General features: G+C 45.4%; 1 protein-coding gene across 2 annotated transcripts in view; it reads right to left on the reverse strand.

The window, feature by feature from the left end:
• The window catches only part of SYT16 (synaptotagmin 16), a 98,763-nt gene that overhangs the window by 25,592 nt on the left and 56,543 nt on the right, over window positions 1–16,628 (reverse strand). Inside the window, exons 14-16 of one of the 2 annotated variants that reach the window (XM_080596368.1) lie at window positions 15,308–15,564; window positions 10,974–11,417; window positions 9,745–9,934 (exon numbers count right to left, since the gene is read on the reverse strand). In XM_080596368.1, coding sequence (XP_080452494.1) covers window positions 9,745–9,934; window positions 10,974–11,417; window positions 15,308–15,564 — 891 coding nt within the window. The remainder of the gene's footprint in view (window positions 1–9,744; window positions 9,935–10,973; window positions 11,418–15,307; window positions 15,565–16,628) is intronic. The other variant, XM_080596369.1, reaches the window with a different exon arrangement.

Raw genomic sequence — 16,628 nt, forward strand, 5'->3', positions numbered from 1 at the left:
AGATAACCACCAGGCACAATTTCTTGCCGTACTCACAGAGATGTCACTTCATTTTGCTCTAACAAAGCAGAACGTGCACTGAAACACGAGAATCATTAAGGCTGGAAAAGACCTCCAAGACCCTCTAATTCCTCACCTGGATGCCCTGGCTGCAGGGAGCTCCCCAGAATTAAAGATAAATGGGGAGTAAGGTGGGTTTTTTGTTTATTTTTTTAACATTTTTTTCTTTTTTTTTATTGTGAGAACAAATTTCAAAGCAGCCAGAAACTCAGCCAGACTGATTTTTGGATACAAACAAGCATCTAAGTAGGACAATTCCCTGCTTAAATTCCAAACTGCCTTTCCTTTAAAAAATCGAAATCTCACATCTTCTGCATAATTTCAGTACATTTTCCAAAGCAATCCCACGTGCAGACAGAAAGCTGAAAAGGCTCATTGCTGCTGGCATGTAAGCGCGGCAAGGGCTGGGACCCAGGAATTCATGGAGCTGAGACCCTCTGTGCTCCACTCCCCTGTAGTTATGTCCTTGGTGTCGCTTCCCTTTCCTCACCACCCTCTGAGAACTGCTTTGCAGAGGGCGAGGACACTTGGCTGGGATTGCAGTAAGGGCTGGGGGGTCAGCGAGGGCAGGGCTGGGTCTGCAGCAGGGCTGGGAAGAGGGGGCAGAGGGAGCCAGAGGGTCCAGGAGCCCCTGGCAGCTCCTGGCAGGGCATCCCCAGCTGTGCTGGGGCAGGGGATGGACAGAGCAGAGAAGCAGCATCCAGCCAAGGAGTGCCACAAATGCTATCTGCTATCCCACCTGAACACAGGACCTGGAAACTTAGCAGGTCAAGTGCTTTTTTAGCTTCCCACGCCACCTGGGAGAAGGGTCACCCATACATGCCTGCATCTCTTTTTCTGAGAAGACGGAGAGGACCGAGGTCTAGGTTTGCCTTTCAGCAAAGGCTCCTGCCACCCTCCCCTCTCACTACTGCCAGCACTGCCAGCTCAGGCGGGGTGCATCACACCTAGCTGCAGGCACGTCCGTTTCAGCAGGGCCCTGCGGAGTCAACCAAGCTGCAGTCACTACAGCCAAAGGAGCGCGTGGCGTAACTGGGCTGCCATCTAGTAGGCAATGCTGCCACTAGAGACGAGCTCCGCTTCAGCACTAAACAAGTGCCACAGCTTGAACCTCACAGGTGTTCCACGCGTCCCAGGCAATTTTCCAGGCAGCGAATGGACGGGTTTCTTGCAGTGTGTCACAGCCCTTAGTGAGGCCTCAACTTTTGCAAGTGTGGAGTAACAGAGCTGGCTCTAAAGACAACCGAGCACTGCACAGCTGATGACTTAAACCGAGAGAGATCAAAACCAGAAAATTAGGCTTTTTCCTTAATGCGCATCAGAATCTGTTACGTAATTCTCTGGCACCGTCCTGCCTGCACGGTACCAAGGTCTGAGGGAGTTCTGCACGCATCATCTGGATAAGGTGAGAACGTGCAGGCTGGGAGGAGAAGCAGCTCACTGCAGAGCTAATACCAGGAGCCTTACTCACCTCCGTGTAAACACAGGCACAAAACCAGTGCGAGTGACATCAGGCTGCTAATTCTTCTCAGATTTATTCCACTGGGTGTATTTTACCAGCCAAAAGAATCGAGCTTGCCTGAACAGAAATAAAGGAGTAGGTGTGGATAATATATTTAGCATATGCAATTTGCTTTGCAGAGCTGGTGCGTACGAAGCAGAGCTGTTATTCTGCTTCACTAACCACATTTGTGGCTCGCTCACCCGTACTGCATTGTGCTCCTTTCAGCACCTTTTTAGGTGTCTGATCAGGAAACGCTTCCTGGCTCTCCTTGTAGTCCTGTCTGGTTCTCTGAGATGGAAAGCCCTCCCCTTGGCTTGGCTTTGCCAAACAAAATCCACCCCTGGGTACCCGGAAAGATTAGTGGAACTAGAGCAAGGATGAACTTGCCAATTTGCTGAGGAATGTATGTGTGAGAGCATCTATTCATTACGAAGACAAACATTTTCCATCTAATTACATGCTCAGATTCAGTAATGGCCTCATTACTGTGGTATCTCAGCACTTTACACTCTTGAGCGTATTTACTTTCATGTCACCTCTGTCAAGCACAAAAGGGGAAGAAAGATTAAGGCTTACATTCTTTAAAATGCCTAAGAGCTCACCCTCTATCGAGGCACCTACCTCACTGCCGTGAAGAAGAGCCAGACCTCTTAATACCTGGGATTGTGTGGCACTGAAGCTTGCTTACGGTTACACAAAAGTCTGCGAAGAAGCAGGAACGATGTTGGATTTTGCCAAGACCAATTTTAGCACCGCATCCACCAGGCTCTCTTTTCCATACAGACTTTGGACCAGAAGCTCTTGCCACAGATCGTTTTTACGTTAAATTCATCATTCATCCCTGGGATGAGGGGAGCGAACAATGTTCACAGACACGAAACATCAACACCTCTGCATTTAATACCGGAGCGAAGAGCACTAAATCAAGGAACGCTGCAGGCAGCCAGACACATTTTGGGCTGGCGCTGCGTATTACTCCAGAGGTTTGGCCAAACGTCTTCTCCTGCAGACTGCTCTGTCTCCATCAGCAGTGCCCCAACCATAAAACACCTCTTGAGAGCTCATCTGCAAAGGCAATCAGTTTATCCATGATTCTTCTAATGACCCATTTCTGTCATCATCCTTCCAAGGGAACTAACTGATAATGACAACTCAGGGGAATAATCAACTATAATTTATACGTTCCTGGTTTTGGAGCACGGAGCGTAGCGTGAGCTCTGCTTTCACTTACCCTAAGCTTCACCATTATTAAAAACACTGACCTGTGAACAAAAACACTGCGATACAAAAGGGTCCAGCTCCCTGCTTGAATTTATATTTAGAAAGGAAATAAACAACCAAAGACTTCTGACCTCTCGGGCTGTGGACTGCAGGGCATAACGCAGCGCTGTGCGGACTCTCCCACCCTCACTCCAGGCAAGCTAGCTAGTTTCCAAAAGCAGTATAACCATGCCAGCATGTTGCAATCCAGACTAATAAGACCCATAGTAAAATAAAGCCTTGGGCCTTGAGCTTAATTTCCCCCAGCTGGCATGGCCACACTCCCAGCCCACATAATAAACAGCAGCAAAGCAGCCTCGGGGGCAGCATCCCTGCTACTCTGCACAGCGCAGAGTGGAGATATCTGCCCTGGTACTTCCACTGGCTCTGACTGACCTGTCCCAGGAGGCTGCTGCTTCGTCAGCCCATGGCTTTACCTCCCCATGAAACTGGCACCGGGGCAGGGATCCCTGAACCTGGCTCACCGCAGCTGTACCGGTGAAAAGAGCGCGGAGGAAAATTAGACTCGAGCTTTTGCGGCCAGCCCCACGTCATGAAAATCTGCACTGGGCCAGAGGCAGCTTGTGGCCTACTCTGTTTACTATACAAGAGCTGAGAGCTGCCTACTATGTCGCTGAGGAGCCAAATTTCTTTCCCCGCTTCCACCGAGCCTCCGCCGCTGCGGTCCCCCTCCCGCGGCTGGCAGCTCTCCGCCAGGAGAGGCTGGGATCTGGCAGCCTCCGCGGTGTCTGAGTCACTGGGGAACGGACCGGCAGCGCCTTTCGTTTGAAAGGCAGCAGAGAAGGGTGCTGTGCTCCCTGTAAGCACTGTTTGGCCTCAGCAGGGGGAATCGCCAGCACGGACAGCTTGTTTCGTGCAAGCGGAGGGGCTGCGAGGGGCAGGAGACGAGGGGTCTCTCCAGCTGCACGAGGTCTGTCCTCCAATAAGGGCATTTTCAGCGCTTCCTACAACGTATAGCATGCCTTATGCTGCCTCAGAGAAGAGGGGAATTGTTGCTGGGAGTGCATCAGAAAGCATGAAGGCACAGCTTCTCAGCAACGGCAGCTCTGCTGCAGCATGATGTAAGGGTGCTTAGGTTTGGCTGTTCTCTTCGCCAGCGACGGTGCCCACAGGCACGGCTTTATCGCACCGCCTGTCATCAGGCCTCCTGTGAGCGCTGCTCCGTGCAGTCGCTGCGGGCTTGCCTTAAACATTCGGCTCCAGCTGAAATTTGGAATTAGCGGGAGCAATTCCTTTGTCTTCTGCTTGTTTTTGGAGGGAAAAAAAAAGAAAAAAGAAAAAAAACCATTTTTTTCTTTCTTTTTCAGAGCTATGGCAATGGGAGAGGCATTGCCATGCACTCTGCTTCAGATGCACTCTTCTGGTTCTGAAATAATTTCACATTATCCACAGCAAGTGTAAAGGGTCATAGAAATATAAAACCATTGAAAATGTTACCAGATAACTGCAAGTGCAAGCTATCACTGGATGTTTAATTATTATGGAACATCGCCATGAAAATCTCCCAATTGCTCCTTGAAAGTTCCTTGATTTTCAGTGCCAGGCCTCACGTGTCTCACATGGAAGAGCTGTACCAAGTCAGTCCATCCACCCAACCGTACCCAACAGCATTTTCCTTAGAAAATCTATAAAAATACAGCAGATACTGGCTGCATATAATGGAGGGAGCCAGAGCTGCATACGGCATTCATTGTGCAGGTGCTTGGATGTTTACAATCAAATAGATTTTTTTTCTCTGTATAATATACATTTGATTGACTTTTTTTTTTCTTTCTCAGACGATATTTACTATAAGCTTAATACCTCACTCCCAAGAGGCTCCGAGTCCACCCTTGTTGAGTTTGAATCCCACCACGCGATACCTTTCATTTACCTACACTTCATCTTCCATGCCAGTGCCCAGCTGCTCACTACTGAGACATCCTTCTGGGACTCGTTGCAGCTGGCCTCATCTTCACTACCTTGAACAAAGCTCAAGGTTCAACAAGCTTCCTCAGCTTATTTAAGTTGATTCAAGATATATCCAAGGACGGGCAATGAAAAGACGTCAAAGAAGAAGTGGTCTTGTACAAGCTTACTGTGACCAACCGGCAAGTAGTCAGCACCAAACAGTTGCCCAACACCTTTACTGCTGTTTACCAAGCTCTCTGGGCTGAATCCATTCCAGATGCCTGGTACAAATCACCCTTTATTACTGATGAGATGGGAGCAGGAATTACAAAGCTTTAGGAACTCAAGCAAGCTCCCTGTTCAGTTCCAGATATGCTGGTTAAAAGTTACCTTTTTATTCAGCTTCCTGGCCTAAGTGGGATCAATTAAAGAAATTAACCTGTGTCTTAGTCCTCCAGGAATGAAACAAGGATAATAACCTTCCTTCCCCAACAAAGAATTTGATAAAATAAAATCCACTGATGACTTTCAAGCACTCTGATACCAGACCAACAAATACCATCTGAGGACCCTGATTTTTCTACATGAGCAACTTCTGCACTTCTTGGCGTTGTTGTCTGGGGCTCAAGTAGATGTTTGTTTTCAGACAAGTCTTTACTTCAAGAATTTCTCCTGTTCCCAATAGAAACTCTGATAGCTTGTTCTCTCCCTCCTGTCTTTCCCAGAGTTAGTGCTATTGTATTTGTTTAATGGGGTTAATATGCTGCTGGTATAATAATGATCATGTACGGATGTAATTACTATGTGCGATTAATTCTGCAGCTACTGAAAAGCTTGGAGGACTTTTCTTAGACATGGGAATATCTTTACAATAGTCCTTCTCAAATTGCACTACACCCAGACGTAGACCCCAAAAGAAATGTGAAAGAGGAAAAGCAAAGGCTGGATTAGAGGAGGGAGAGCTGCACCCAGCAGAGCAGCTGATGGAGGTTAAACATCTTGTGGGCAGAGACCATCCTTCTGCTGCGTGTTCACACGCTGATGAGGGCAAATGATCCCTGGTCCATCACTACAATCCCAAGGTACTACTATACCATGCAGATAGCATGTAAGCGGTTATAAATTTTTAAAGATGTGTCTGCCAGTGTTGTATGCTTCTCTTGTTACCTTCCTTACAGTAAACATCCTTTAAGTGAACACGCTGAGCTTTGTTCTTCTAAGAAAACCCAATACCACAGACCGAAATATGAACCCCTGCGAAATGCTAACTTGTTAATGTTGGCATAACTAATGTTAATGATTTTCACAAGAACCGAAGAGAAGGTGCACAGGACACGTATCATTAGTGCTGAAACACCTGGGGTGCCCACATCTGACAAAGCTGTAAATGCGTTTGTGCACGAGGCTTTTTGGCAGACGCTGCCAATTTACAGCCCAGTGCTGCAGCCCTACTCCTGAGTGCTCTTAAGTGCTCTGAGTGATAATGGACGTGTTTGTGCGCTCAGGGGCTGTGAACTCAGCTCTTTAAGTCTGCATATTCCCCAGAACAATGCCTGGATGCTTATTCTTGATCAAACGATCCTTACATTCCACATATGTGACCTGAAGAGAAGATACTGCCTGGTAGATTTAAGTCTCTGCGGGCCACCCAGCTGTTTCCTAACCCAGCTATTACCCATGTAAGCACCCATGACTTTGATATTGAAGTGACTCAGTTCAACTCTGCATCCCATTTAAAGGCTTAAGGGAAGCATAATATGTTCCCAGGAAAAAACTGAGAGATGTGCACAATCCCCCACCTCCAATCTTCCTGACCTTCTCCAGAAATTACCTGTTTTAGCCTCGGCAGCCTATAACACCTTAAATCAGCAGTGCCTGAGTCCAGTTCCCTCTTCTGCGCACTGAAATCCCTGTGCAGAGAGGCCAAGAAAGGAGCACACATGCTGCAGGAGATGTTGAGATCACCTGTGCAGGACCCCAGGTGGCAGATCAGGTGGCAAAAGAGCACAGCTGGAGAATTCGCTGTCTTGTAAGACTCTCCTGTCATTCCCCACAGCTGCAGCTGGCAGCAGCAGACAATACTAAAGCCACTGGGCTGCGACAGGACCACAAAAGGGTACTGCAGAGTCTCTGTGTGTGCAGGGTGGGAAACGGAGGTGAATTCTGCATATTGAGTTCTCCCAGTCTTACCACGTGTAACTGACCTGCACAGCAGTTTGGTCTTGGTATTTAAGTGTCTTGAAGCGCCATTATGTCTGAAATCCCCATGATAGTGTCAAGAAATAAATCGCTCTCTCCGAGCCTCAAACAGCAGAACCATGGATAGGCTGTATCTAAGGAAACACAAGGGCTATTTCCTCGCCCTCCAGAAAGGGAGGCAGCAGTTTTAGTTTTCAGCTAGTGAAGGACTTATTGAGCTTCCCGTTCAGCCACCAGCATGTTTCAGACAGCAACAATCCCACCCCACAGCACTCCTCTGCAGTGTCTGCAGGAGCTATCAGTGAAAAGCTACTCCAGCATCTGAGACAAGTGCTGGTTTTCTTCCTGCTTCTACTTAGCTTCTTTTGATTCCTGCTTCACAGGATTTTCCTCTTCTCAGCACACTACTGGGCACTTTACAGGTGCAGAAAAAAACTAGGTGAATTTGAGTAAACGAAGCAGATAGCGATAGGTTCAGAACTTCCTTGTTAGAACTGATGAACTTCACCTGATAGCAGATCTAACACTGAGACCTAGCTGGCTTGATAATGCTAAAGTTGGTCTGGATATAGAAAGGGTGCAAAGGGAGAACGGGACAATGCAAGATAGCCTTAATAGCAAAGACAGGGAGAACCATTATGAACCAGTGTCAGGAATATTAGTTTGCATGGCTAGCTTATCGAACTGATTTCATTAGGATTATCTGAAGCCCCACAAACACAGAAAGCAGAAAATTCAGGCAGAATTTAAAATAAAAGGTCCCTCAAAGAATGCCTTCTTTTCTCATGCACTGCTCTTGTTCTCTTCACATCACTAAACATGCAAAATGCTTATGAGGTTTAAAGATGCTGTCGACCAAGCTACTGCTTTCCTGTGTGCCCATCAGATAAAAAGCTTAATGGGACATCTAATCAAGGCAGCTAAACTTTTCCATCCTGAAAGCAAATTTGTGCACACGTGGCTAATCTACCAAACCCCATCCCTTGAGAGGCCCAGGACAGACACAATTACACAGCACTCAGACGACGAATTCAAGGGTTGCTCAGCTTCCTGCAACACACGGAGCTAGATACTATGCACCCAGAGAGACGCTCATCAGAAGCATACCAACAAATGTCAGCAATTTGATCATGATATTGCAGGTAGTAAATTGGAGGCCAATTATTTGAGTTCTTTGCAATGCAAATATTTCATTTATGGGGAAAGGGTGGGGCAGTACAGCTGCCTGACTGAGCCAAATGCAAGACGTGCGCAGGGCCTGATTTAAGAACAGAAGTGCTGCAGAATCCTGCCCTTCAGGCAGTTAAGTGACAAAACACCAAGACCACAGGTAGATATGTGAAAACACACCAGAAAAACTGCAGCAAATTAACCTGGACTTATATTGGGACTACTTTCATTCAATGTCTGAGAATAAAACTTCAGGAATATGTCCATTTTGCATAAACACATGGGAACTTGCTTGCTAGAGAATGTGCTAAGACCCTACTCTTAGTCTACCTTTGCTTTAAATCAACTAAAAATGCCCTGACTTGAAACTTTTAATAAAACACATGAATGCAAACATTACCATGCCTTTAAGTAACTGCCATGGAGATTTCTGTTGTCACAGCTATGCGAGACTAGCTAGGGCTACACAGATTGAAGTCATGTGTTTTACTGTTGCAGAGACTTGCACTTAATTCTTGAAGGATTGATTGCTCACACAGTCAGGTTTATTTATGTAATGAATCGAAGTACTGAAGTAGTTTAGTAGAAACTTAAGTTTTCATGTCTGTATACCAAAATATTACATATATGCTTTGCTAGCTCTGGGATAAAGAGCACAGCATCTTGCAAAAGCAATCTTAGCATTTTCCAAGCTGGAGATACTGCATCAAATCCAGTGAATGCAAGGAGCTGTCAAAGGTTCTTACCTTCTGTATTGGTGACAGACAGACAACCAAATCACAAAACCCAAACACAAGAGCAAACAAAAAATGTTATTCTACATTGCCATTAGCTGCTGGTTTCAGCCAGCAGGCAAAAGGATAATATGGGATGAATACAGAGCTGCCATTCAAACCCTGAATAAGGGGCACAAGCAACAAAGCAGATAACGCCACGCACTATGGTTGCACGGCCCCATCTGTATCACAGACATTAGCACCATCCACCCACTGTCCTCCTCAAGGACTAACTATAGCTCAAGCACTAACCAAACCTACTGAAAGGCAATTTCCATTTTTTTCCTTTAGGTATTGGAGGAAGGGAACTCAACTATTGAGGCTCAATAGAACATCTTTCAAATCTTCTTTCTGCAAAAGGCTTTTTTGTGTGGCTACAAAGAAATCACAGCAGGAAGATCCCCCAGGGGCCAAAAGCACCAGGTCACCCAGCGCTCAGCAGCACAGAAGGGGACTAAAAGTGTAGCCCTAGGAAATACTGAATGGCACTAGGCAGGGCCTCTGCATGTCACATGGTAACATATAATCACTCAAAAAGTGCTTCTTTTTTCTGTGGATTTGCTGACAATTACTCTGAGCTTTGGGTGTAATAGCACTTTTGCCATGATCAGCTGTTGGAAAGGCACATGCAAGAAAAGGAGCATTCTGGTATTGCTGTCCTGTCAGCTGCGTCTTCAAATGATTGCCTCCATTTACCCTGCAAAGTTTACCAGCGCACACATTTGCAATAATGCTTTTAATTTTCAATCAGATACTCTGCACGGAAACCAAACTCAGAAATGACATAATTGAATATCTCGAGGAGGAAAATAAAACACAAATTTTGACTCGGTGGTGTTATTTAATAGCAGTGAAAGTACTTACCAGGTGGCCTATTAATTGCGAGGTTTCGGAAATGACTGCCTTTGATCATCTCCACTGACAGCCGCCCCGTAGTGGCATTGTACGACAAGCCCACGAGCAGCTCTGGCACCCCTCCATGCGACAGGGACTGTGTTGAAGAAGCGCTATCACTGTGAGAGATTGCTGACAGACTAAGCTGAGAGTCTGCACTCTGCAGGGAAAGAGCACTGAAAGTCTCATCAGAATGTTCACCACCACCCTCCCTTTAATTTATATCTTGTAGCCTTGCTTAGTAAGATCTCCCTTAAGAAATGGCAATGACTAAGAATGAATTATGATAAGGCACCAAAAGAATCAGAGCATCACTTTTACAAAAACACCATTTAGCTTTCTCTTTAAAGATGAGGAACACTATGTAATCTGTAAATCTAGGTAAATCAAAGCCTCTGAGATAAGCATACATCCTAGTTCATTAAATGCAGAGAAAATCTTAAAAAAAGACTTTTGGATGGAACGCACTTTGGATTTTTTTAGTCACTTACTGTGTATTTTCTTAATTTCTTTCCTTGCACCATGACATTCTCTCTATCCCCTTCTCACCCAGACTGTGATGTTTCATTCATTTTGTGTGCCTAACCTCTTACTGAGCTTCTTGTAGACAATGAATCATGTCAGAGCTCATCTACACAAACTGATTGGCATAGCCAGAGCTGGATACAACTGTGAGATACATGGAAGGCTATGAAGCAGCACTGCCAGTTCCTCCTCCCATGACCTACCATTCCAATCTGCCATGAAAAGAAACATTTTCTGAGTGTTTCTGGTAACATGGAAACTGCTCAATGCAGAGATCCACAGGCCAGGAGCTACTGCCAAATGAGGTAGCTCTTGAACTGGCAGTAGTACAGCCCCACCAACATAACGGTGCACAAGAACTACTGTTCTCGTTGAAACGAAGGTAATTAGCCTTTGTGATTCCAGGACCCAAGCTATTAATCCTGCATGGCACGGTATTTGATGAGTTGTATAGAAGTACAAGCTTGCTAGCTGAGCCATCATTAACGAGGCACAGCCTTCTGTATGGAAGACATGCCCTGTGCTTCCCCTTACTGCTACCTGTGGTAAGTGACAGTAGGATAGATCCACCAGTTGCATCCTAACAGCCCTGAATTAAAGGTATTAAGAACAGCTGGTCCTCATTCAGCAAAGGAACAATTTTGCAGACTTCACATTTCTTTCATCAAACTTACAGTCAAATTACTCCTTGGCTCCAAGGTCAGCGTCACCTTCACCTCCCCTTCCTGGCTGATGTTGCTGAGGTAGAACAGCTGTTCTCCCATCATCTTCTCTCCAACCATCTTGTGCACGGCATAGAGGCGGAAACGGATGGCGTAGCCACTTAACTCGTGTGGCTCCAGCTTACTGAAAGTAATTTTATCCTTGAACACGGGGACGGGTCCTCTCTGAACACTTGTCTTACCCCTCTGTTTCTTGCTCGGCATCAGGACTGTGTGCACTTGCCAGGTGTTCACACCGCTGCGGTCTTTGTCTGGTATGTCCCTGGCCTCCAAGATAGTAACCACCAGCTTTTGACTTGAGGCTTTATAAGTGAAGACGACATCTAGATCACCACATCTACAAACGGGCTGATGAGCACTGTGATGATCTGGTACACTGTTTACTTCATCATGCTCCTGCAAAGAGAAGGGAGAAATATAACCTCCATCAAAGCTGAACTGCCTTTGTGATCCCAACTCTATTTAAAAAATTTTGCTCTCCTCACTTGTGTTTGCAAATGTAGGGAGTTTCTCTGCAAAATAAGGGTCCCACTTTCTTTTGAAATGCCAATGCTAGTTAACTGCCTGATCCTGTGTAATATTCCCCATACAATCTAGTAAGCAACAGCACTTGTTGAAACACTTCCAACAAAAAGTTTCATCGATATTTAAATGTTTTGCAGAATACTTAATTTGGCAAAAATTGTATATAGGGGAAAAAATGTTTTGGTTTCATATGGTTTAAAAAAAAAAAAGACAACCTATTACTTTGAATATACACTGGATTTTTTTCAAGATGGCTTTTTTTTTTTTTTAACATTACTGAAATCAAACACTTCAGTCAAACCTGCTACCTTTTGTGATATTTTGTTCTGTAGGAAATTTAAAAAATTAAGCACTGTGTTCAGCTTGATTGAAGGGGAAAATCATAATGTCAGAACTTGTGGCAGAATGGAAATTCCATTTCTACATGCCACCCTATAACTCAATAACTTCCCTACTGCTAAAGCAATGATAATCAAGAAAAACGGTCTGATTAAATACATATTGATTCTTTATTCACTTTTTAAATCTCCAGGAGATGCATCTGTTCCTTCTGTTCGGTGTGGATACTAATACATTTGGAATAAGAATTCAAAATACAAAATCAAAACATGCAGACGAATTCACACGCGATCTTTTACCTTCTTCTAAAGCAAAAATCGTCTTGATAAAATAAAAAATGGATGCTCACCTTACCTTTTGATGAGTGGGCGTGTGCGTTTCTGTTCAAAAGTGCTTGTTATCTTAGAGCTAGAATGTGCTTCATGTGATAAAGGGGTTGCTATAGTGATCAATGATTTGTATTTAAACATGAGTATACACTGTACTCGGGAAAGATTTTCAGTTAATAGCCAGAAGGTGAATTAAGGCCTGTCACTAGCAGTCTGAGTCACCCTCCTCCTCAAACATTTATCTTCTTTCGCATTTCAAGTAACACTTCTTTTCAACAGAGGGATCTTATTGTTTAGAGCACAGATGATGGGCCAGAAGACTTCTGATGTAATTCCCTTGAGAAGTTTCTAGGGTGGCCTGTGTCTCTACCAAGATCTCAGACAAATCTCAAAATTTCCATCTACTTCCTGTCGATCAGCTTTTCAAGTGTTCAGACTCATCTGCAGAGCTCCAGCTTTCCATATTTTACAAGTGTTTGAGGCATTCGTACCTGTGGATACAGATGTCCATCTGTGTACATTAGTGATGGAGACCTGCTGTCATATATCTTGCAGAAGTGATGTCAAAGAGAGAAAAATCACCTCTTGGTCAGCACACAAAATGACTCAGATGTTCATAAAAATGCCTTTCTGTACGAGCAGCAGGTTTCAAAGACAAAGATGCCAGGCAGGCCAAGCTGCCGGGAGAGAACGTGACGTTATGCAAATGTAAGTGCTGCTGTGTAGCTGTCAAGTTATTTCTGTCTGGCTGCTGAAATAATATTTAAGAAGGAAATGTAAAGGGATTGCACTTGATTCATGCTTCCCCCCACATGTTTATCCCTCCCCACTTTCATCCGTGCATTTGCTGTTGAGGAGATGGGATCAAGGCGCATTTGAGAATTGCTACTGGAGTACAGAGAAAACCGTGCTTGCAGCATAGCTGCTTTCATCGACATGCCTGAGCTGGGAACGTGAGTACCTGTGCGTCATCATCTTGTACAAAAAGCCAAGAGTCACTTTCCTACCAACAGGGCTGAGCGTCTCATCTCCTGGCTGCCTGAAGGGCGGGCTGAAGGTCAGATATCTGGTCTTTGACAGAGCAGTTAAAATGGATCTGGATATGAGGAAACTTCAAACTGTGCTACAATAGCTGTGGCCACATCCACTGCAGAGAAAACTGCATGCACTGGAGGAATGGAGGGAAAGAGAAATGCCAGACTCCGTGCCGGTGACCTTTCTGTGGACAACCAAGCTGTCAGGATGCCATAGGCTGGTGCTTTCAGAGAGAGCTGTGCTATCTGGGACTCACCTCCCTACATGTGTTCAGCCCACGAAGCTTACAGATGCTCAGTCTTCTTTCTGTGGAAGTCCTGATAAAATTCCCATTGGCTTCTGGGGCTCAGCTGGGTCTGTGAGTGCTTTGTGAATGTATTGGCTATACAAACTATATAAACTAAACAAACTATATAATCTGAAATCCAAGGAAAGCGTGGGGTCTAGAAACTTCATCCGAATTTATTTATTTCCCTCTTCCCAGCTCAGCTGCGGTGGCGTCAAGCTAAGTAGACTGATTGATACTGTATGTCTAACCCAGTCGCTCAGGACAGAGCCAACATCCATTTCACTAGGTAAAATAAGTCCATTCCTGTCAGAGAAACCTGTGAGAGCAGCTAATTATGGACTAGGCTTGAAATGGCCCTTGTGGTTCCACGGTAGGGGCATAAAATTATCATTTTTGTCTCTAAAGAGAGGAGCTCTGAATGAAGCATAATAGAGCTTGGACATTCCTGGCATGTCGGAACATTTAGTTCCTGTAATAAAAAGTCTTTCATTAATCCACACAATACCTTTGGATGAGTAGCTGCTCGTAGTAGACAAACTGGGACTTGGGGATATCTGCCACCTGATGCTATAACCATTGTTTGCATTTTTTAACTGTACATACCAGGAGCGAAACGAGAGATGGATTCCAAAGAAATCCAAGTGGAGGACAGCTGAGACATTGCAACACGGGCGTACCGCGGCAATGTACATCAGATAAAGAGAAGGAGGAACGAGCCTCAGATGGGCAGACAAGCTCTGCATGTCAGGCACACGGCAAAGAGAGGTCTGGGCTGCCATCGCATGGAGTTCCCATGTGTTGTATGGTGCTTTGTGGGACTGGTTTGTGCAGCAAACCAAAATGCTATACAAAATGCCCTTTAAGGCTGGAGCATACGCACCGAGGAGTGGCTCTCCATCGCTTTAACCAGCTGCAGGCAGCACGCTCGGAGGAAAGGAACCTTGCCCTCAGAGCCTCGTTGCTCGGAGTACAGAGGTATTAATTTCCACAGCTGAAGAACTGTCTCCTTTAACTCAGGCAGAAGACGTGACCTTTGTGCAATTTTTTTAATATGTCTGATGCAGGCTGATATTTTTTCAGAAATTCAATCTCGTGGTAAAATAATAATGAAACCAAACATCACGTAGAAAGAATATGAGAGAAAAGAGGGATGCTAAGTCATCAGGCATTTACAAGTCTTAAAATCTGTAACGGTTTCTTGAGGCTTCAAAATAAAGGTGCAGAACCAAGGGAAAGCAAAGCAGCTCTAACCTCATTCCCTCTCCTTCCCTGGAAAGATGCCTGGTATCAGTGGGGACCCTGGTGATGGTCACTTTGCCAAATCACAGGCACCAGTCACCTCCAGCTTGCCAGATGCTTCCCATTGCCTAAGCCACAAAAACCTTGTGGAAAAAGAGGCAGAGACCTGATCCAGGAACAACACCATGTCTCCAGACCGTACACTGCACATGCAGCCAGTTGCAAAGCCCTGGGCCACCACAGGGTGCTCTTTGCTAATTGATGGTAAATGCTGGTTGCAATTTCAGTTCAAAGACCGAAAGTCAGACATCAAGCAAGAAAGCAGCTTCCCTGAATGAGCATTAGTAGCAAGAGGTACAATACGAGAAACAGGAGAAACACACAGAGAGGTGTGTGCTCATGCACGCAGGAGAACCTTTACCTTCTGCTGTGCCAATCAATTTTTCACTTAATTTCTCCCCTAACACTCTTTGGCCCCTGGTATCCTTCAAAATCTTACACCACATGTAATAAATGACAATTCACTGTACCTCAGGGCTCCATGCTGATGAGCTGTCAGTAGCATCATTTCCTTCAAATCCCTGGTTGGAAAATGTTGTCTCCAGTTCCAAACATCCATGGGTGGCTTGCTGGCTAATGCCATCAGCAGTGCTGGACTCCATCCTCGGCCCTTTATGCTGCCCAGCACCCCTACTCTCCATTGTTCTTCTTGAATCAACAGATACGTGGTCATCTTCACGACAGGGCAGGTTGTCTTGGTAACTCAGTTGGCTTAGTCCATCCAGATCTAACAATTTTCAGCAAGAAATTAATTTCAGAGGGATTAGAATGAATTCCTCCCCCTCTCCCTCCCAAACTGGGTCTTCCAATCATATTTTTTTCTTTTCTTTTTTGACCTTGTCTCCACGAGGCATTGGGACGGGTTGTCCAGGGAGGTGGTGGAGTCACCGTCCCTGGGGGTGTTCAAGGAAAGGTTGGACGTGGTGCTTAGGAACATGGTTTAGTGGTGACATTGGTGGTAGGGGGGTGGTTGGACCAGGTGATCCTGGAGGGCTTTTCCAACCTTACTGATTCTGGGATTCCACTGTATGTCGGAGGCAGTTTCTACTTAGGAGCACTGCAGCACTGGACTTACAACAAATCTTGTATACATCAGCTTTTGGTGGGATGGAGATGGCTGTTTCTTACTTTCCACACCCCGAATAGAGAAACTGGTTTCCCTTACTTGAAGAAGCTCGCCACCAAATGCAGTATGGGGTATTCAAGAGCCTTGGGGTTGCTTTGTAGCCCCAAAGCAATCGCTTCCATGAAAATTTAGATCAGACAAATTACAGAAGAGCACAGCATGACCCTGATGAACAGATATTAAGGTCGGGTTGGATGGGGCTTCGCACAACCTGTTCTGGTGGGAGGTGTCCCTGTCCATGGGGTTGGAACTAGGTGGTCTTTGAGGTCCCTTCCAACCCAAACCACCCTGTGATTCTGTGATATCAGCAACTTCCTTTTATGCAGGAGGAGGAGGAAAAAGATGAGTCAGTAAGGCGAAGGGGATGGAGCTGGTAAGGAAAGGAGTTTCACATAGCTGAGAGCGCCACCACGAACCCATCACCCATCCCTGAGAGCATGGGTACACACTATCAGCCCCACAAGCCAACCAGGAATTTCCAAACTCTATGTTTGGGCTAATTTGTTCCACAAGGTGGCCGAAGGGAGATGTATTCCCCAACTTCCTTGACTCTTTTGTTAGTTTTTAATTGATCTGGTCCCACAGATCTACTTTATGGCCTAAAGAAAGGTTCACTAACAGAACAAAACGATATTCTTTGGTTCAGACCACCACTGATTCCTCCT

This window comes from Anser brachyrhynchus (genome assembly GCF_964034855.1).
Source record: "Anser brachyrhynchus genome assembly, chromosome: 5".
NCBI classification, from domain to species: Eukaryota; Metazoa; Chordata; class Aves; order Anseriformes; family Anatidae; genus Anser; species Anser brachyrhynchus.